Source organism: Schistosoma haematobium, chromosome 1, assembly GCF_000699445.3.
Source record: "Schistosoma haematobium chromosome 1, whole genome shotgun sequence".
NCBI classification, from domain to species: domain Eukaryota; kingdom Metazoa; phylum Platyhelminthes; class Trematoda; order Strigeidida; family Schistosomatidae; genus Schistosoma; species Schistosoma haematobium.
The window spans coordinates 37467394-37490423 of NC_067196.1; the positions used below are offsets into that span (position 1 = coordinate 37467394).

Below are 23030 nucleotides of genomic sequence, written 5' to 3' on the forward strand. Positions count from 1 at the left end.
GATACGAAAATCTAAGTCTCTGTACTCACTGCTGAGGGGTCCCACAATAGGACGAAACGGCCGTCCAGTGCTTCCAGGTTTTCAATGGTGGTCATACATCAATCGGTTCATGATCTCAATAAAAGGCTTAATAATCTCCACAAACCCGTACTTAGAAAAAAGAAACAAAATATTCTTATTCATTATTATTTAGTGTGTATGAGAATGGAATTGCAGGTTATTAAGTATCTTTTCTTTGAAATTAATTATTATCTTAATTGAACAGCTAGTACTAGTTACCAAAGGAAAATATTTTATAAAGGTTTCTAAAGTTAAGTATGTACAATCTACGTTATTTTTATGTGGCGAAAAAATTCCGTAATATGTATTAATTTTCTTCCATATATTGTTAAAGATTGTTTGCTGTTTCGCATAACTATTGTAAGATAAACACATCTATTATCGAATGACGGGATGCTCAGACCAGATATTTTATAGACAGGGTCATTGTGTGGAGGTTGACTATACAGTATAAAGATTTATTCAAATTTATATATAAATACACACAATCATAAGTACAGAGTCAGTCAATTAATCAATTAATCAATCAATTGTGAGTTTACAAATTCTAGATGCACACACAAACACTTTGCTTTAGGGTAACATTACTGTGCTCTCAAAGTGTATTGTTAGTATTTTTCTTGAAACACTATTGTAAACATGTCTGAGTACAAGTCTCATTTAAAAATACTATATATCTACACAATTATAAACATATTTATGTGTGCTCACGTGCCGTTATCACAATAGAAAAAACCAAGTAAACAAAACTCAGTCTTTTAAATAGCCAGTTAGTGAGCTTGCAACAGATACACCATCGACCTTGACAATGCTGAATGTGTGTGTATCTGACTTTATTATAAAATATGTAGTTCTATTTGTTGTGTCATTATTTATCTTGGTTTCAAAGTTTATGTGTGTATATTTGTAATTGTGCATATATGTGTACGTATATAAATGTTTACCTTCTGTGAGCACTCATCTATGAGTATGAAATATCTTGAAAATTCTTAAAAACGACTCATACTACAGAAGTATTAAAAATTATTAAGTGTTGTGGTATATTTCTTGGCAGGAACGAACATTTATTTCTCTATAATTGGTATTACAGTGTATAATAGACAAATACACATTTTGTGCATTATATCTCAGTCTATAACATAAACGTATATACATATACTGAATATAATACCATTTAAATATTGATAAACTGGACTATTATTTATTCAATATATTGTAAAATATTCATTATACTATTCAATATTCAACGAACTAATTCAATTTTCAAGAAAGTCATCTCATCATGAATGAATCTTTTGATGATCAGGTGAGTTTCACTTTTCTATTGATAAGATTGGATTTTCTATGATAATTATAGGTAACTGATTATTTTGCAGGTAGTTTCATTCCATATCTCAACTGAACTCAGTAACAGAACTTTTCAGAAACAAGTATTGGTTATAAGCTATTCAATTCATGTTTATGATTGTTCTTTAATGTTAAATCATAATATCTGGAGTAAATTAATCAAAGTGATTCAATTCATTGTATGACAGCTCTAGTTTTAATATCTAAATTCCCAGTTACTTTACAGCTGCACACATTTTTCCAATTTCCGCAAGATTATTATGATAACATATATTCATCTGTTACTAACATTGCTTGTCTGATTTTTTGTTATATTTGATTTATAAATGAAGTGATATGCTGTTTGCTCAGACGGAAATCAATAGAAAGGCTTTCCAACCTCTATTCTAACAATGAAATGTTGAGTTAAAATAATCACTTCGATATCATACCTAATAAATAAAGCTATGCGATATTCTTTAATGATTTATTGAAAATAACTATAATACTAGGTTGTTCTTACCAGAAGAGCCATTTTCACAACTTCGGGGTGAGACAGATATCAATATTTGTACTGAATGACAGTCTCCTTATATTGGCAACTGATCGGAGTTGGAAGTGTAAGTAATTGAATTATAGCTTATAGGACTGTAAGTGTTAGATTACGTCCCGTGTAGGGTCATGAGTGCGCCTCAGAGTGGAGTCTTAAACCTAGACAAAAGATCTGACTGAAAATATATTTCATCATTCTTTCATTATATATAAAATTTGGTTTCACGAACAGTAAATAGCATCGATATATTAAGGGTTTGTTTGGAGTCAATAAGAAAACAGATATAATTTGGATTAATTTTTGCTCACTATTATGAGTAAGGATTTTCATATAATGTTAAATCAATTTTTGTTTCTTCTAAATCTAGAACCAGTATATTTGAGTTCTAGAGACGTTACATTTAAATTACTCAACTGTTCCCTGAAAATTTAAATACATAATAGTTATAAATAGTGATACCTGAATAACACTATGATGAACGCTATTTATCCAAATAGGGAAACAATGTTTTATCTCACATGAAGCAAAACATGTCCTTAGTACGTAAACTTTGTTCAGTGCCAATCTATTCAATTCCATACACAACACTAAAAGTCATACATTTAATTTGTCAACATTATTTAGCTTTCGAAAATTTTTTGATATAATTATTATCCAGTATCATTATCGAGTAACTGCATCATTTACAATTCGAATGAACAGCAAGCTAAGTCAAGAATTGACAGAAGTTTTCAAATAAGAACCATGCTCATCGTAAAATGAAAATTTTCAGGAGTTAATGCCTTTTGATGTCCTCGGATCGACACTAATGAACACTTCTAAACTGGAGTAAATTATCTGTTCATTGGTTCATGGTTTTTAATGATATCTTATAGGCTTACATAAATTCGTGTTGAAACTTACCTTTAAAATATGCATAAACTCTATGAAATTATGTAATTCATTCTATGGCCGACTAACAAGGATGTGAAACCCATTTTATCTGTTTATAATTTACTATATACTAATATTCTGACAATACAAATCATTACATGTCTAATGTTCTTGTTCTATCATAAATGTTTGAAGATGGAATCGTTGGAAGGTATTACATTACTGAACTATTTCAAGTACGACTTAGTAGATATATTCAAATTATTTTGCTGCAAACCTGAAACAAATAAATACAGCAAATGAATAGAATGTTTTGCTAACCACCAGAGAACTTTGTAGTGAAAGTTGATATGTACTAATTAAGAATATTCATAACAAATCAACAGCCTCAATTGAAATGAAGGTTTTAGTAGATTCGGTTCTAGATTACTTAACAATCAATGGATTATAAACATTAAGGAAAACCGAATTAAATTCATCTGCTTGGTTTGAAGAGGAACGAAAAAAATATGAATATACTTTTCATTAGTGACGATATCATGGGAAATATTGGAAAACTTTCAAATAAACATTCATGTACAGATAACAATTTATACAGGAGTTGTACCACTTCCTCAGTGTTATTATCTTTAGCACAGTCCAAACTGTTTTGTTAATCAATTTTCGTTTACTAAGTTTCAAACAACAGATATCATGGGATAGTGAATGTATTATGTTTAATCATAAAACTGGTTTATTTGTTTAAAACTATTCCAATGTATTGAAATGCGACTCGAATTAAGAGTCAGTTAATAAGTAACTCAGCCTTAGTGTTTTCTCTATCAAATTTTGACTAGATAGCTAGAGAGAATCACTGTGCAGGTACGACTTTAAACAATCAAGCAATAAGAAGATATTAATATCGTTTTAATAAATTAGTCTTTAGTCATATAAAACTGAATCCATTTGCAATGTAGGGATACATATTCAGTTAAAAGATTTGAAATGATTTAATTACTGTTATCTAACTTGATAAATTATGTAAACAGAACTATGGGTCTTTTTCAATTTTTGTGGAACTGTATGCACGTGATATAAATCTATTGCTTTATGAAATAAAATATTGTAGTATGTTTGTAATGAGATGCATTTACTCATATCATAAACTGTGAAGTTTGAAAAGTAAGAAGTAAATAGTACTAAAGTTTGACATTTGTACTGACTATGCATTGATGGTGTCTTAGTAGTAATGCTGACATTGATTGTGAGCAATGGTATTAATTATTCATTCTTCTATGAAGACATCAGCAATAACGCTATATAATGCAGACTGTTTTAAAATGAGAATAAAGTTAGTGATTCCTATAGCGTTTTTAGTTACCATACTGTCATTACATCGCATTCAGGACATGAATTTTGTAACTTAATCAATGAATTTGAACAGAGTTACTGTTTTTATACTTTCTCGTCATTCTTATGAACAAAAATGGTTGTGAAAAAAAACTTTGTTTAGTGTCAGAAGGATGATTTCGCATACAATTCACAACTCAAAATTATCATCACAGTTTCATCTTTTCATTCGATCCCATTTATATGATTTGGCATCCTTTAATTAGTTTAGTAAAACAATAGCAGAAACCAGTAGGTCCTGGGTTCGAATCTCGCAGTGGGGGCGAGGTCGTGGATGCGCACTGCTGAGGAGTCCCACAATAGGACGAAACGGCCATTCAATGCTTCCAGGTTTTCCATGGTGGTCTAGCTTCAACTGATTTATGATCTTAACCATTGAAATAACAGAAATGGCATAAAAATAAACCAAAGTTTTTAAGCATGACACTGAAACAATGTAATTCAACTAAATATCTTAATTATACAATTATCAACAACTATTTTTATATAACTATGTATAATTTTCCATTAATAAACCTCATCATTACAAAATGATTGATAAATACGAAAACAACCCACTTATAGTAGTAGATAATGCATGAGGTTTATAAAATGTTTGTCTGTTATTACATATAAGCTATTCAGACCACGTTATAAGCGGAGATAAACTTAAGTCACCTTCAAACATCGCACATCAAGACATAGTGCATGCAAAAGAACATCACTTGGACCACTTACCACATTACAACTTAATAATAATATTTGATCAGGGTTAATGACTAGATAGAAAGGTTACTAGTCAACACTCCGTGATCTAATTGGTAAATACCTTAGTCCTACAGAATATCAGCTGCTAACCTGATGATACTACTCCAACACTGACGTTGGTTCGGATCACTTATAGATGAATAAACTCCCCCAGGTGTAGAGATATACCATGATGCAAAGTACCAACTTGTACTTAGCTTCAACCAGGTGATTCATGCGAGCAATCCCAAACCAACTAGTATTTGGGATGCCGTCTATCAGTGGTAACCAGCACCCTCATTTCATTTTATTCGTTCCCTATAGCTACTGACTTGAAGTAAAGCAACATTAAGTCGGTTATATCTTTTAAATTTTCAAAACAATTTCTTCTGTATAGTTATGCTTAGTTTGAACATTGATGAGCGTTTCAATTTTATTGAATGACAAATTTGGACACTTTCTTTATTGTCATGATTTATTGTACGGATATGGTATCGATCTAGTTGATTTTTAGCTTAATGATTTATAGACTTAGTTTTAATTTGTCAGTTATGTAATCGAAGGTGACTTTTACTGGTTGAAAATTTTGTAATAAGGATATTTCTTACAGTAAATGATTGCATAGTATTTAGTAAGTAGAAGATTTTTCTCAAGATTCATTTACAAGTCTTTACCAGTTTAATCAAAAGTGCCATATGTTCGTATGGTTATTCATACATCACTTCGTATACTGATCGCTCTGACAGAACCTGGAAATGTGGACCTTCGGATGTTAGCACATTAGCTGGACTGCAGTACATTGATTGCAAGATATGCAATATTCTATTCTGTCTTGTGTAAATGTGTGACTGAGCACAGGTAAAACTTTCTATTAATCACCTAACTTATTGAGTGTTAAATGTCAATCAACCGGGTATAAAGTAAATTAGCGTACAAACTTCTTCTACCATTCAACTGTTCTTTCTGAATTTCCAAGCTTTGTCAATAATCTAATCTTTAGATTAAATTCATATCCACAAAACTTCCCAACGAAATTCACTTAAGTCTAGTCGCATATTTTCATAAATGATTTTTGAATAGAAATTTATGATTTGACTAATCAAAGGGCTACCAGTCTATAAAAGAAACGATTTTTCTCTATCACACATTATATGATCAGATTGATTTAAACAAGTTACTAATTAACATTTTATTTAATATAATATCATCATAAAATTAAGAATATGACTTTTGATTGCTAATAAGACAACTACACTTGAATACCTTTTCTTCATTTTTTAATCTTCGATAGTGATTCTTGAAGTTTTAAGCTTAACAGAGAGATATAAGGAAAATAATACTGTTAAAGATCTGAACGAACTTAAGCTTTAAACATACAATTGAAAAAATCTCGTATTGATATTGAATTACATGAATAGCATTGTTTTATAACTAAACATATTTACTCAAATTGTATGCTAAGTAGCTACATTTCGTGGTATTAAAAAAGATATATTGTTCTACTCCTTAATTCGTTGTTGATAATTTCGGGAGTTGATTTGAATTAAATTATGCTTTCAATAGTCTGACGCTATAGTATATCGTCATCTTGTGTAATAGATATTTAACAAACAATATAAAGTATTGTTAGTTTTTACAAATGACTTCATTAATAGAGTAGTGATGATGTATCTGTTCCAAGATTTATTTAATGTTCTCTTCGGTATTTTTTCAATTTATAGAGTGGACACAATAGTAGGCCGTCTAAATTGTTGTAATTAATGTGACAAGCTATAATTTCAATCGATTTAGGAGTTCTTTTCTATGAAAACTTCCATATATTATTCAAACACTGTGAAGAGTTACGTTATTTGCATACAAAAAGTTCTAAGTCAAAACATTTACGAGCATATAAATTATGAACATGTTGAAATGAGGTTTCACTTATCATCCAATAAATTACAAGAATCATATTTAAAGTTTGTTTACCAATTTCTCATGGTTATTTATTAATCGAAGATGTTTTAATATATTTTTTTGGATTTATTCAGGATACAGAATTCACGTATGAAATACCGGATTGTTTAATGGATGGAGACTATATTGAAATTCATGGAGTTTGTCATGGTAAACGGTAGGTTATACTGAAATTATTCTTTACAGCTTATCAACATAGTATTTTGTTAATATTGAAAAAGGGGTTAAACTGATCCTCTCAGAAAGTTCACACTAATAATAAATAATGAGCTACTTAAATTATTTGATTTTCAGAATAATTTTATATCAGAGTGATGGTGATTTAAGTTGTTAGTAAGAAAACGTGATTGAGGAATACAGCCTTGAAGATTTGTGTTGCTGATTACTACAATTTACTATTTTCTATGTATTTAAAATATGGTTGCCAAAAGTTTGAAAATGCATTAATTATTATCTCATGATTTTCATTATATACAATAAGACAGCAGATAATTACCAGGACACCAGATCCAGTTTACATTTATATATGATGAATTTAGAAATAGTAGAGTATTAGGTTCATAATTTTTAAACTGAAGTCAAATAATTACATGACAGTTTTCTGACTATCAATAATTTGATTTTCTTGATGCTGCATACTCTAAGCTAGGCAGTTTCAGTGTCGATTTCGACGGCATTATCAGAATCCACGTTAAGTATATTACAAAACTGATGAACAACGACGAAAGATTCATAATTGAATCATTTAGCTGTTAAGATATTATTATATCTTTCTTTCATATAAATACACCAATAGTGATTCAGTATGATTATCTCAATGAACTACAATTTATTCATGTTGAGATGATTTGGAATAATCAATAAAGAATTCATTATTCAAATGTGTTTCAAATAACAGTAGAAGGTATCAGGGTCAATGTTAATAAGATTCATTTAAAAATTGAAAAGAGATCCCTTCGCTGAACTTAGTGTTTTTAATGTTTAAATGAAATTTAAATGTTAATCTCTTTCTAACGCGGGAAGTGTAATGATTACATATAGTTAATTAGAGCAAAGATAACAGAGACACACAGGCCAATCACATAAAAATCCACATGAATGTAATTAGCAAGGTCGCAGATAATATAGAAACAGAAAAGTCATATAATACTTGACCAGTTTGAAATAAACCATTAAATGAATAGAATTGTGCAGACAAAAGTAGATTGCATGGAAATATAACAATAACTCCTACAACACCTCGAGACTTGTTTTTGCTCCTCTAGACTTGTACAGATAACTGTGTTATATGTAAGTGCTTACATCTATCTTCTTAAAAAGCATGCAACTGGAACAGTTTCTTTTCAAACAATAGCAGTTTTTGCTACTCATTGATATCCACTACACAGGTCGGTTATATTTCAACTGACTGGTTTTCAAGCATGGAATGTGTTAAGTGAAGTAGGACCTTCAACCACATAACCTCTGCTGAACATAGACTCAGTTGAATTGACAAAACCTGACAAGTAGCGCATTAAGTGAAACACAGGCATTTAATGGAACCATTTAAATCACAGAATGTCATTGTTAGTTTTCGGTCCTAAATAAACCGTAGCTAGTAAACAATTTTTTTGAAAGATCTACTTGAAGCCATTTGTTATACAATTAAGTAACTAAGAGAACAAGGAACTAACTAGAAACGGTTGCCCATATCCCAACTTAATTTAACAACTTTTGAATTCTCTGGAAACAATATCAAATGATGCCAATTGTACATTAGTTTGTGATTTAATTTGAATTTTACATTAAGTATATTAATGAGATTAGAAAATTTTATTATATAAAACATAAAACTATTTACCTTTATTTATACTATCTATTGTTTGAAATTTCTTACAGAATAGTTTTTGAATTATTAACAGAAGAAGCATCTACTCAAAATATATTTGACAAATTACCTCTACAAATCATTTTAACAACAGATGGTTTAGTAACTGTAATTAGTCGTAATCCAGAAAAGGTAGCAAAACAAGAACGTTCTGTGGAAAATGGAATACAAATTGATAAAGCTTTCGAATTATGCGTACATGCTTATAAGAAATGTTATGTTGTAAGCTGAATAAAAATGAATGTTTTATTTTACTAATATTGTTCATATAATATATTATTTTTGAATATTTTCATGAATTCTGAGTACATGTTTTTACTAAGTGACCTATTATTTTGGACAGACTCAAAATTGCATTTGATATGTATTATGTATGTATAATGTATAGGGTTTCCTTTTCACATACATCCTGCTTCTTAAGGCATATTCTAAAAGTCATCCATAGAAATTTCAAATAGAATTGTTATGGTTGTATACACTTGCAAATATCAAAAACTGTGCTATAAAGATTACATCTATACCATTAAGCTTAAGTATGGGATTTTATTGATTTTTTTTACTAATACAACATATATATTTGTGAATAATATCAAATAATCTATCCAGATATTTATCAGGAAATAAAGGTTATGAATAGTATTTACTTCCAGCTGGTGACGATTAATTAAGCGGCAAAAAGCTTGAGAATTAAAAGCTCTGATTACGTTTGAAGTCCAAGTTAATTCAAAGTGCTTTGTTCCTATGGTTACATAGTATCTAAGCAGTGTGAAAATTAAAATAAGAGAAATTTGTGGATTTATTTTATATTTTGTCTTTTTTGTTTCATCTAAACCAAGTTTAGGCGTTATTGGAGTACAAAATTAGAAGTTTAGCTACTTCTCTCAGTTTGACAAACTTATTACTTAAATAATATTACGGTGATAAAAGCTCCATATCATCTGTTAGCTTACAGCCCATACTTAAAAATTTATATCATTTGCTTTCAGGCATTGTCATTTAAATATTATTAGATCACTAAAATGGGTTCGAACATTGAAACTGATAATGAACAGTACCAAGAATAAAATACTCATGTGTATATGGATAGACCTAAGGATGAAGTGTTCGCTGTTAACCTGCATGATACTTTGTCTAACCATTGACAGTGGATATTAGTGGGTACCTCTGAACTTATCTAGTTAGTTACTTATGTCTGTTACCCCTCATGGAGGAGAATAGGCCCCCTACAAACATTCTCCATCCAACCTTTTCCTGGAAAGTATTTTTCAGTTTCTATTCATCCTTTTCATGTCTGCTTCCAACTCTCGACACAGTATGTTATTTGGCCTTCCTCTTTTCCGTTTCCCTTCAGGATTCCAAGTTAGCGCTTGCCTCGTGATGATTTCCTTGATGTGTGTCCTATCCACTACCAACGTCTTTTTATAGTTTCCTCTTCATCTGAAAGCTGGTTTGTCCTCTGCCGCAGTAGACTGTTGCTGATGGTATCTTACATATTCAATTGTTGGTAAATACTCATACATTTCAGCTCCATACAGTAGAACTGTCTAAATGTTCGTATTGAGGATTCTCACTTTGATATTAGTTACCAGTTGTTTTCAGTCTCATATGTTCCTCAACTGTAGGAATGCGTTCCTCACTTTGCCAATCCTCGCCCTAACGTTTGAATCGGATCCTCCTTGTTCGTCGATGATGCTTCTCAGGTACGTAAAATACTCCACATCTTCCAGAGCTTCTCTGTTAGGTATGGTTGGGTTAGTGTTCTCCGTGTTGCACTTGAGAATCTTGCTTTTTTCCTTGAGTATGTTGAGGTCTTCTGATGCAGAGGCTGCTGCTACACAAGTTATCTTCATATGCATTTGTTGATGTGTATGGGATGGATGGGCTAGGTCACCTTCGAAGTCCAAATCGTCTAGTCGCATCCAAGTTGTTTATTGTATTTTGTACTCTCCATGAGTAGTGGAGGTCTTCATAATCCAGTCAACTACTAGAAGGAAGAGAAAGGGGGAGAGTAAACAGCCTTGTCAGACTCCAGTTCTTACTTGGAATGCATGTGTCAGCTGTCCACATGCACCACTTTGCAGTGTAACCCATCCTAAGCCTGCACCCTGTTACTGGGGACTATCTTGAATTAATTGTGTCAGTGTCTCGAAGGAAAACTGTACCACGTTTGTAGTGCTGTTTGTCCAGTTGTCCAGTGTTTCTTTAACTTGATTTTGTTCTTGACCACAACCAGGTGGTAATCTGAAGCTACGTCGGCTCCTCTACTGGTTCTCACATTTTCCACTGTCCTGAATTTTGTATCAATACAAATATGATCTATCTGGTTCTCCGTGGTATGATCTGGTGGCACTCATGTAGTTTTATGTATGCGTCTGTGTGACAATATTTTGCTGTCCAGAACCAATTTCTTGAATGCACATAGGTTTGAAAATCTCTCCCCATATTCGTTTCTCTCTCACAGTCTGTGTCGTTTCATGATATCTTCATATCCGGTGATGTCCATTCCGGCTTCGGCGTTTAGGTTTCCCATCAGGATTTTCAGGTTCTTTCCTAGGGGCTTTGCTATAATCGATCACACCCTCTCGTAGAATTAATCTTTATGGTTGTCATTGGTATTATTGGTGGGTGCATAACATTAGATAACATACATTGTAGCTCCCTCCCTCTTTGTTTTAAAGGATGCTTTGATGATCCTAGATCCATGAGATTCCCATCTTGTAAGTGCATTTCGTGCATCTTTGAACAGCATTCGACCAAATCACTGAGTGTGTGAAGCATTTTCCTCTTCATTACCGGAATACAGCAGCATCTCCCCAGTATCTAGCATTTGTTGTTCAGCTTGGGTACAATGGGTTTCACTGATTCCGAGTACTGCCAAGTTGTATCTCCTCTTTTTTGTTGCTATTCGATCAGTTCTCTTGATTTCCACATTGTCCGGACGTTCCATGTACCTATATTAACTGTTGATCTGGTTGCTAGAAGGAACATTGGCTCCGTAACCTCCGAAGAATCTCAGCTTTCATCATGAGGCGTCATAATTCTTCCTTCAACTCCCAGGAAAGACTTTAAATTGTTTATTCTGGTTAGCGTTTTTTAGCAAGGTTGTTTTCCACGGGATGGGGTCGCCGGCCCCACGCCCAACCCTCCTCCTTTACCGGGGCTTGAGGTTGGCATTAGCCTTAGAAGAGCTACAGGTGGAGTTAACATGTGGAATGCTTCATAATTTCGCGTGTTATCCTTGAGCAGGGGCCATGCTGATCTTCTGTATCGTCCAAATTTTAGAATATTTGTCGAAAAAGTGAGTACTGCTGAAGTTGTAAACTAAATCTAAACAGCTGTCTAATTGTGCCTGTACATAGGGATATTTCTGATGATGTCAATTGTTACCACAAGCAACAGTCACCCAAACTAAAATAACCTGTGTTTATAAAGAATATATTTTTCACTTTCTTTAGGGGAACTGCCAGAAATACCAAGAATAGAACAAATTTTTTTTGTTTCCTAAGACGAGTTGTCTCCAGTATACATAAATCGTAGAGATACAGTTTTCACTACAGTTCTTTAAATGGAGAAACATGTCAACTTTATCAGTTATCTAATAAATGATATCTTTTACCTATATAGATCAAGTGCGTACATACGTTCTCACATATAATTGTAGCCCTGGTAACATAGTGCTTGTTTCATAAAAAAGAATTCATAAATGAAATGATTTTCTGTAGAAAGCTTAAATGTCCATTTATCTAATCACCTTACAACCTATCATTTTATATTTGTTTTCTCTAAACATATTATTTATTCATTCCACTAATCTTATGTCATTAATCAGTGAAGTGAATTATTTTTTCATGACTGACGGATATCAATTGGGATAAGCTAACATTTTTGCGTTCATATTTTGCACAAACTTGATAACACGTTGTTAAAAGATCATAACTAGTACTAAATAACTTTTTTGTACCTCATGGTGATCATTTATTTTTGGATTGTGTCAGCCGACAACAAAACCTAAAAGAAACATAACTAACTAAATACAAACTATTTTCAATGATTATTTCATAATCCATAATCAAGTATATGTATCATTTTTCTTCTGATCATCATGTAACTATTCAGCTATGGAGTCACATAATTTTCGTTTGTCGATTTAAAAAAAACATTTTGCCATACACAAATGTCCGAGATTTATTTGTTTTACTATTGTAATTGTTAATTACAGTGTACAAAAGTAACTTTTTTTAAAAATGTAAAACGATATATATTAAAACATATTGCGGATACTATGACTGTGATATCCTTACATCTTAAATAAAATAAGAACGTTTCATGTGAATTTATTTTATGGTAACTTTGGTAATCATATTCATTTTAATGGTTTAACAATCGGAAATACAAATGTTGAGTAAGAACTAAGGCTTAATTTCTGTAAGTAATTAATCTAATAATTGATCCAGATCGATTATTGTAATATGTCAGGATGTAACTACAGAATCGTGATCGCTTAAAAATAATTAAAAAATGTGTTTAACATTTAGTTTTATAGCAAGAAGTAATGTGTAATACTTGTTCTATAACTAGTTATCAACCATATTCTATGGCTAAATTTTAAGATCTAGACTTTAATCCCTGATCCAAATTCCCAGTTATCAAATCCTCTAAATTGGGCAATAATTGACATAATTAAGAATATATGCTATGGTTCATACATCTTTCTGCATTAAAATTGCCTAAATGTTCAAACGAACTTTGTGGTATATATCGTAAACTCATCAATTTATTACTGTGTAGTGAAGATAATAGTCAATATTCCACAGTTCTGAAATTTATAAAGAACATATAGAATTAATTATATCACCCCGAAAAAGAGGAAAGACGATAACTGAACTTGAAATATAAATTTATATATTTCAAATGAAATTTCATTATTAATTTTCAAATCATTCAACTTTTCTTGTCCTGTTCTTATTCTTTCTCTCGTTCTATAGGTTAAATTAAACGGGGAGGACGTTTGTGGTCAAGATCATCTTGTACCATTGAATGAAGCGTTTGCTTTATCAATGCAAGGAAAAGTTGATATATTATCTCTTGAATTTAAAGACATGTATTATGATGAAGAGGAAATGAATAATAATACAAACATGTCTTCTGCTAATAATAACAGTAATAGCATTAGAATGGATGATGCACAAGCAGGCTTTGTACGTGTCAATGAGTTAAGACAAAGTTCCATACGCAGAAATGATCCGCCAGTGATGGTACCAACAAGAACAGGTTCCAAATTGGAGAAACAATCAATAAAAAGTAAAGATAGTAATCTAGAAGTTACTGCTTGGAAAACGTCAAATGATTTATCTAGAGCATATTTAGACGTTGATTACAAAGTATCTACATTAGATCGAAATTCTGCAGCCCATTCATATCGTAATAGTATTGATTTTAGTCACAATTCAGACTCAAGAATCTCTGGAACATTACCACCTCTAGGCAAGTCAGCTAATGACAGAGTATCAGATTACGTAATGGGAAGTCGAGGTAACCTTAATACAAATGATGCGTCACATATAAAACCGAAAACATCTATTTTTGGTTCTCGGAAGTCTGCTACCTTAAGTAATAGTAAAATTGAACAACGTTTTAACGAAGGCAGAAGTCAGACAGATGCAGGCGATTTACACCATGGAAGCTATTCTGTATTGGATGACGAAGATCATATAGGATCTCAACTTTCTGCTACAACATCAACACCTAACTTGCAAGACAAACATAAGAAAAAACGATTCAGTTTACTTGGAAAGAACAGAAAATCAACAGGCTCCGAGTCAGATGTACGTAATGACTCTAAGAAATCCAAAGGATCTACTCCAGACATAAGGTTGAAAGATGGAGAAGGCGAGAAAAAGAAGAAGGGTTTACATTTAAAAAATCCTTTTAAACGTTCGAAAACTAAAGGTACAGTCAGTATGACCATAGCTAGATTAGTCAAATAAAGTTACTGTGGATGAAGGGAATTTCACAGTGTTAATACGTACTAATGACTATTATCTCATCTTTATCGCTCAATCCTTCTTCTCTAACTTATAATACTTAACAATCAAATAAGTACATTATACATTTGATAAAGCAACAAAAAAACATGTAAAAGTCATTAGAATGACAAATAGCAGAAAATTGTGTTATCAACCGCCCAAACAGCGACAATAAAGTTGGTCTACTTCATATCAATACTAGACTGAAAAAAAGAGTAAATTATGAATATAACTGGGAGCAATCCTAAGCTATCTGATGGGGGTACTATTTAGAAGCTAGTGTGTGTAACTAGAGCTTTTTGGATATTTCCAATGTCGAAACATTTCCCGAATAAGGTTTTTTCTCTGTTCATGAAGCGGTTCGTATAGCAGCTGATATAAGATCCTATTTCAACTGGTTTTTAATAATATGTGCCTACGTCTGTTGTGAAAAGATCCGAATACTATCTGTCTTCAATGGAGCCACAGTTTTATCTTCTCGATCTCTCTAAACTGTTTGAAAGTTCGAAAAATAGGTTATTAGTTAGCATGTCCGTTCATAGAACAGTTTAGTTGAAAACATCAGTTTTAAATCGATTCTTCACCATTCAATCAGTTATAGGTTATACAGTTTAGCCGATCTCGTAATTTGTAATATTATCCGTTCATCGAGATTTAAATTTAATCATTTCAGTAGTTTTATATGCTGTAAAAATCCAACCACTTTTTATAATAAACACCATGACTATTGTACAAATCATTCTCAATAGTACAAACATCTTTATTTAGAACATCCAGTTATTATTCATAGTAGTTTCTGGCAAATTAATTTTCAGGGGCTACTGTTAATTAACCAGATAATCCTGATTCATCACAGTGGCAAATCTGAAATTCTGTATGTTCCTTAATGCAAATGTACTAAGTATAAGGTTTATAGATACATGTTTCCAGTACGAAACCATTGTTCTTAGCTTCCTTCACTCAGATTATTCTAGGTCAGATAAGTGAATTGGATTTAAGATTTTAAAATTTTGTACCCTTGAATTAAACCACTAAATTTTCTCAAATCCACTAGCTTAATAATAATAATACCCCTAATGTTGGCTAACCCCGAGGAGGATTACTAAAGTTCTAATGAAAAGCTGAAATTAATAGGATTTAACTATAGCTATGGAAAGACAATATGAAGTAGTATTAATCATGTAATGACTTACGTTGAAAATGTAGACCACTGAATTGTGACATGGTAGTATGAATATGACATATTTATTATATGACCAGTAGATCTTGGCTTTAATCTTGTTTCAGGTTATGTGTAAGAAATTCTGAGGAGTCTTAAACTATACCACACTCATTTTCGAATGATACTGATATGAGTTTATTAAGAAAATCGAAATTAAATTAAGCAATCTAACAGAAGAAATATAATTACCTATGTAGGTATCATTAACAAGGTTTGAATTGATGATTTCGCATAAATTGAGTATTGGGTAGATTGTTATAAGTAAAAATCATATATTTGTAATATCCCAATTAGTAGAAAAATAGTGTTTCTGACGTTTCATGACCTAATGTACGCCAATTCTTCAGAGTAAACAAATAACCGACATTAAACTTGTGTTAATTTATTGTCGGTTATTTATTTACTCTAAAGAAGTGGCTTACATTAAGTCATGAAACGTCAGATACACAACTTTTCTACTCATTTTGATATTACAAAATGTATATTTATTATTAACTCTCTACCAAATGCTCAGTCTATTTGAAACTATCAAATCCAATCTTGATATGGATACCTATATTTGAAACAATCTTGAATTGACTAATATTAGCTATTAACCATTAACTAAACAAATAGAGGACGATTCCTATCGAATATATACAATTGTTCATTCAGAACTCGTCTTTGTAAAAAGCAAATTATTTTTATAGTAATTTTGTATAAGTTTTTTTAGGACCTAAACAACCATTGAAGAATAAATGACACGTTGGGTAAGAATACTGTAGGTTCCTTTCCTTAAACTTTTTAATTTTAAATCAATATAAAATCTGTAAAAACGTAAATTATTTAAGTTTACTTATTGAGAAATAAAGTATGATGGCTATTGAAATTTTGTTCTGAAAATTTTGTTCTGTATGGTTCATTGTTATCAAGTAACCTTGTTTCATGTTATTACGATTTCAGATCAAACACCTTCAGTATCATCAGATCTTGCTTTTACTAGGAACACTATACATCCGGCAATTAATGTAGCTGTCACTGAACGATTACCAAAAGAGATGTCTAAAAAACCAGCACCTGAAATTGCAGCTTATCTTCACAAATCCAATCCATCAGCTGAATTTGATACACTTAATTTAACTGGTCGTGAAATATTGAGTGAAGATACTCATTTCGCACCTTTTGATAGGAAACATTATGATGGATATGAAAATGTTGGTAGTTCTTATGATCCATTTAAACACAAGACGTTGAGTGACTCAAGAAAATCCATCGAGATTTCATCTCTAAGTGATTTGCACTCACAAGGTAAACTTAAAGGACCAGCTCCGGAATTAGCAGCTTTAATTCACTCGAAGCATCCTACTTTAAATCCAGAAGATATAACCATTGCTCAAGCTTCAGGCTCACATATAAGACCATTCACACCAACAGATCATTCACCGAAGCAATCAAGATATCATAATGAACCTCCCTCTGATATTGCAAATTTAAAATTAAAAGGTACAGCTCCTGAAATAGCGGCGATAATAAACTCGAGAACTAAAAGTCCCAACCATGAAGATATAACTCTTACTCAGAGGTGTGATCAAAACTTCCATCCGTATCCTACAGTAGATACATCAGGAAAAAAACCTTTTAAGCCCAGTGGAAGTGCATCAGAGATAGCTGCCGATATACACAAAAATAATTTAGCAGATCATCGACCCTATGCAGATTATACCCTAACTGGTACTAATACCAATGAAATACAAGGAACAAAATATGTACTGAAAGAAAAAGTGCAATCTACACGTAAAGCTCTTTCTTTGAGTGAACATATATCAGATGGTGATGAAACAGAGAGTGGAGGCAGTGAAGTGTATACTGACAATGAATGTTACTTAGAAGTAGGTAAAAGTGAATATTATTTTGATCGTAAACGTTCTCTGAGAAATTATCGCTCTAAACGATCAACGAAATTGGAACGTGAAGCTAGACGTAATATGGGATTACATAGAAATGACAGCCAAGAATCAGTCAGCAGCAGTATCTCATCGCTTAAACCAACTGATCGAAAATTGACCCCAAAATATAGAAAACGTCCAGGTACTAAAAAGGAAGAAGTCTCATCTTGGTTGAACAGCTCTAATTCACGTAAGGAGGTTTTTTTTCACTTCCTATTTACTCTTAAGTTCACGTTATATTATAATTTTTGTGAAATATTTTCAATAATAAAAACTATTATTTTGACTTCTGAATAAGTTATAAGCTACGAAACTCTGAGAGTTATTTATATTGAAATGTAATATCCAAGTTACCAATAACTTATATGTAGAATAATTAATAAATAAATGTACCTGTACCCGATGATCTTTGTTGCTTTTTCCAAGGATCAAATCATGCCTTATAAGCTATTCAGTATCAAACTACTGTTCACAAGTTCACCGACTGTAAGGGTTGAAATTTTCACTATTTTAAATGAAAATTGCATGTTAAAATAATAACTGTGGAAGTTTTAGATCTATACAAATATTTTTTGTACGCTCATAGACTAGTTGAAATCCAGTTTTTGCTTCGTTAGAGAAATTATGGTTTCTATGAAGCAGTCGAAAACCGATTATTTTAAGAGCAATTATGCTTTCTGATTATAAGGTTTGGTTATCCGAATCATCTGTATGAATGTACATGCTTTTGTTTCAAAAATTGTAGATATTGGAAACCAAAGTACGAGGTGTTTTACCTACCACTTTTTAGCTTCCATAGAGAAGGTTTATAAATCGACCTATGTCGTACGTCAGTATAGAAGTAGTCATATAGTACATGTTGACTATACTAGGTACTTATGTGCTCAATATTTTTCATCATTTTAACTTCACTGTTATGTTAGGATTAAGCTGTGTCAATGTTTTTGAAGCATTTAAATATAAATGTTTGTAAACCTACATCTTTTGTAACAGAGCTACATTGGAGATAATAATTATCATTATTGATGTTTACCAACTGTTCAACTAATAATCTTCACAATAAAACTAAATTTTATTAATCTTAGTAAAACTACACAGGTATATACAACACTAATTTTTCATACATTTCTTTTAGCTTATAATCCAATCCGTATAGATGGGAATGTATATCCAAATTATACATCAAATGTTTACGCTTCAGCTCCTATTGTTCATAAACATTTAATTCAAAACTATTTATTAAAAGATATTATTCAGGTTAGTATATTATAGTAATTTAACAATAATTATAAACATGAATCAACTGAAGTTAGATCACCATGGAAAACCTAGAAGCACTAGATGACCGTTTCGTTCTATTGCGGGACTCCTCAGTAATACGCACCTACGATCCCACCTCACAAGATTCGGACCCAGGGTTTATCAGTCTCGCGCGCGAGCGCTTGACCACTAGACCACTGAGCCTGCCGGCATCCAATGGTGTTAATGTCTAACTTCAACCAATCCAGTGGTTTAGTGGTTAAGCGCTTGCGCGCGAAACTGACAGTCCCTGGGTTCGAATCTCGTGAGGCGGGCTTGTGGATAAGCACCCATGAGCAGTCCTACAATAGGACGAAACGGCCGTCCAATGCTTCCAGATTTTTCATGGTGGTCTAGCTTCAATTGACTCATGATCTCAACCATCGAAATTACTATTATATCCACAAAAACCCTTCTGATAATAATTATAAACATTTAAACTGATCGGATGTAGTGACATGAATAGTTCATTTTAAAAAATATCTATAAAAAAATTCACTAAAGAATGTATCACAACAATAATCTTAATAAAGTTGTCTAACATGTATAGTAATTAATGAATTAAGCTTCATAAGTGAAGTACCGTTGTAGTTTTATTTTAATTGGTTTACATAGTGTCCCAATGTGTTACAGTTTCTCATCAGATCTTTATTAACCCAGATCATATTCTTCTATGATAATGTTTTTCTTCTTAATATTTGGCAAGTTGGTTATAAATTTTTAATTAAATTCCATTTAATTTAAGATTTTTATTTGACATAGATAGAATTACCGTTTTTGTATGTTACTTTATCTATCTATCTATCTATCTATCTATATATATATATATATATATATATATATATATATATATATATATATATATATATATATATATATGATCAAACCTTCATTTTGCCAAATCATTATGGGTGTACATTATTGTTTATTATGTAATGTTGTATTATATTGAAGGCTTAACATTAACAATTCAGCTAAAATGAATTTATGAGGATATCAGTTTTCAGACACAAATCTAGTCAAAAAGTGTTCCAATCTAATAATGTTTGTGTTACGAAATAGAACTATATCGTACCATTTATAATTGTTTTTCGTACTTGCAAAATTTATTATATAACTCATTTTGGTTGATTACACAATACATATGATAATGAGCCAATGGGGTTTTTTTCCTCATAGATACGACATAATTCAATCCACTTATGATGTTAATTCATGTTCATAAAATATTGATTTTTAAATAAGTTTGGCAAAAAAAATAGTTCATTGTGAATCTATCAACATTTTATGATGACCAATGCAACACTATAGTAGTTTCAGTGGGAAAGTAACAAATATATACATTTTTGAAATGTTTTGCTTTAATGTACGATAAAAAGGTTTATTGTTTCACCGTTCTGATTATAATCATGCTTTTACTTTAACTCGTTGTTTTATTAAAGTCAATAAAATGTGATAGCAGTATGGATTTACCACATCCTCTAACAATTGGACGAAGTGCATTAGTTTATGGTCATTTCAAGTACAATTCAGCTGCACGCCAATCCTGTTTACTAAAACTTGAGTTTAACACCTTCTATGAAGAAGCTAATGAATGTGAAACACTTTATCTTCAATTATGGTCTGATGGTGGCCTAGATATTTTGAATAGCCAATCCATTAATAGCAAAATTCTATACAGTTCTTCAAATGATATTCAATATTTGACACTAAAAAATAATGAATTTTGCAATAATGATAAGCAACAAGTAAATTTCACTCTGAAATTCATATCTCAAAGCTTCTATACTGCTGTAAGTTTCAGTTTAATCATACTCCTTATTATTTTTGCATTTTTGATAAGCTATTTGACGTGTGACATTCGGTTTTTTCAATGATTATAAAAGACAACATCTACTGATAGCTTACTGAATATCAAATTTTAATTCACCTAGTTCATTTACGCAAGCAGATAGAAATCTAGTTACTGATATCATTTTTTTATTACAACTGCAGTATATGAGATGAATTACAATTACAAATGATAAAAAATTTTGTGATATCTTTGAGAATACCTTGTAGTATAAAGCAATACGCCAAAAATACGAGTATATGAATTTACAAAAAGACCAATGGATTTAATTAGTTGATAAATAATATGAAACAGTTAGGATGTTATAAAATATGGTTTCTTGTGAGTGATGAGTGTCTGTATGACCAAAGAGGTCCAAGCTGAATCATCAGTTTTATATAGGAGAATCATTATCTCCAAAGAGGTTTATATATATGTAACCAAATATTTGAAATGTGGTTTTCACCTGATAAATATTGGAGAAAGCAACTTAAAATATGTATGAACAGGTTTATATAAACCTGATGAATTAAATACAGTTAAAAGAGAGAGCACCAAATGTTGTGAGTAGCACATGTATTATATTTAACGATTGTTAATATGACAAATATATTTACGCGTGGAAGCTAATTTGACAATTCAAACAACATTTTACAATAAACAATGAGAACTGTACAAATAGAATGAAATTTTGAAGGATGTGAATAATAACAAAGACCATTCATAAATTGAGTCCAAATTAACCACCTCCGCATAGCTTCCTCTTAGAGTGTCCCAAGGTGAAAATAGATTTGCATGTGCTTAGGTGTCGGATAATCTGTTCACTACGAGTATATGTGCATGGGGATCTGACTTCATTTGTTTCCTTGTTGGTAGTGACAGTTTGGCAAATCCTGTTGAGTTGCCATTCAGTTTATCATCCTCGTTAAGTAGTTGTCTGGGTCAAATTAGAGTTGTGCCACACACTAATTCAGCTGTTGAACACTGGATATTTTCGTTAATACTAAGTCGGATTCTCAAAAGAACAAGTTGCAGTATATCACTTCATTTTATTGTATTCGCCTGTGGCATAAACGAGTTTTTTAATTGGCGATGGAATCTTTCCACTAAACTGTTCAATGTTGGGCTGTTTTAGTGACATGGTGTACTCCTAGAAGTCAACTTAAATCACGGAATACAGCTAATTGGAACTACGAACTACACTTTATATTTGTCGTAGATAGAACACTGAATTCAGAAATTAAACAGTCACAAAATGCATAAGCGATTGTCTCTGCCAAGATACCTTTAGTGAGGAGTACCACTGTCTATCTACTGAATCACTTCATTGCTACACATATATCTGTAGACGACTATCCTATAATCATAAATTTGTGGGACACTGAGAGTGGCTAAAAATTATGTGACTTTTTTTAATTTGTTAGTAAACAGATTGTGAAAATCATTTCTTTTAGCTTAAAAGTAATGGAATTACACTATATTTAGTGATTTTACTTAACTTATGAATCCGTAATCAGTTTCCAAGCTTTATATTTTTATCAATAAGTGTAACAACATAAATTGCGTTTCCTTATAAATTCTAAACCACGTAATCTCTAAATATAAGTATCAACTACAAAGTTATGAATAAGGTTGTCACTAACAGCTACAATCTTTTCAACTGTGCATAATAAATCAAAAGTCCATATACAGATACTGATTAGTTGAGCAGTATCATATAGTTACATGATATATATTGTTACTTAGACAGTTAATACAGCATAATTATGTAGACAAGTGAATCAATTACAGAATTCAGTTGATTTAGTGGCACAGATACATTTTTTACTTTTCTCATTATTCTTTTTTTGATCTATAGATGACGTCAAAATATGGTTTTATCAATTCAATAGTTTCATTCAGTCTTTTATTAGAATCATAATATTTAATGGTTAACCAACTAGAAAATATAAATGGCTAATATCAAGTCGATATTGC

At 31.5% G+C, this 23030-nt stretch overlaps 1 protein-coding gene across 1 annotated transcript in view; it reads left to right on the forward strand.

Moving 5' to 3' along the window:
* Window positions 1-948: 948 nt before the first annotated feature.
* MS3_00009285 (uncharacterized protein) overlaps window positions 949-23030 on the forward strand; it is a 37716-nt gene continuing 15634 nt past the window's right edge. Inside the window, exons 1-7 of the mRNA XM_051217640.1 lie at window positions 949-1366; window positions 6958-7040; window positions 8762-8972; window positions 13736-14699; window positions 16941-18113; window positions 19059-19180; window positions 20665-21015. Of these exons, the coding sequence (XP_051073951.1) occupies window positions 1343-1366; window positions 6958-7040; window positions 8762-8972; window positions 13736-14699; window positions 16941-18113; window positions 19059-19180; window positions 20665-21015 (2928 nt within the window). The 5' untranslated portion in view covers window positions 949-1342. The remainder of the gene's footprint in view (window positions 1367-6957; window positions 7041-8761; window positions 8973-13735; window positions 14700-16940; window positions 18114-19058; window positions 19181-20664; window positions 21016-23030) is intronic.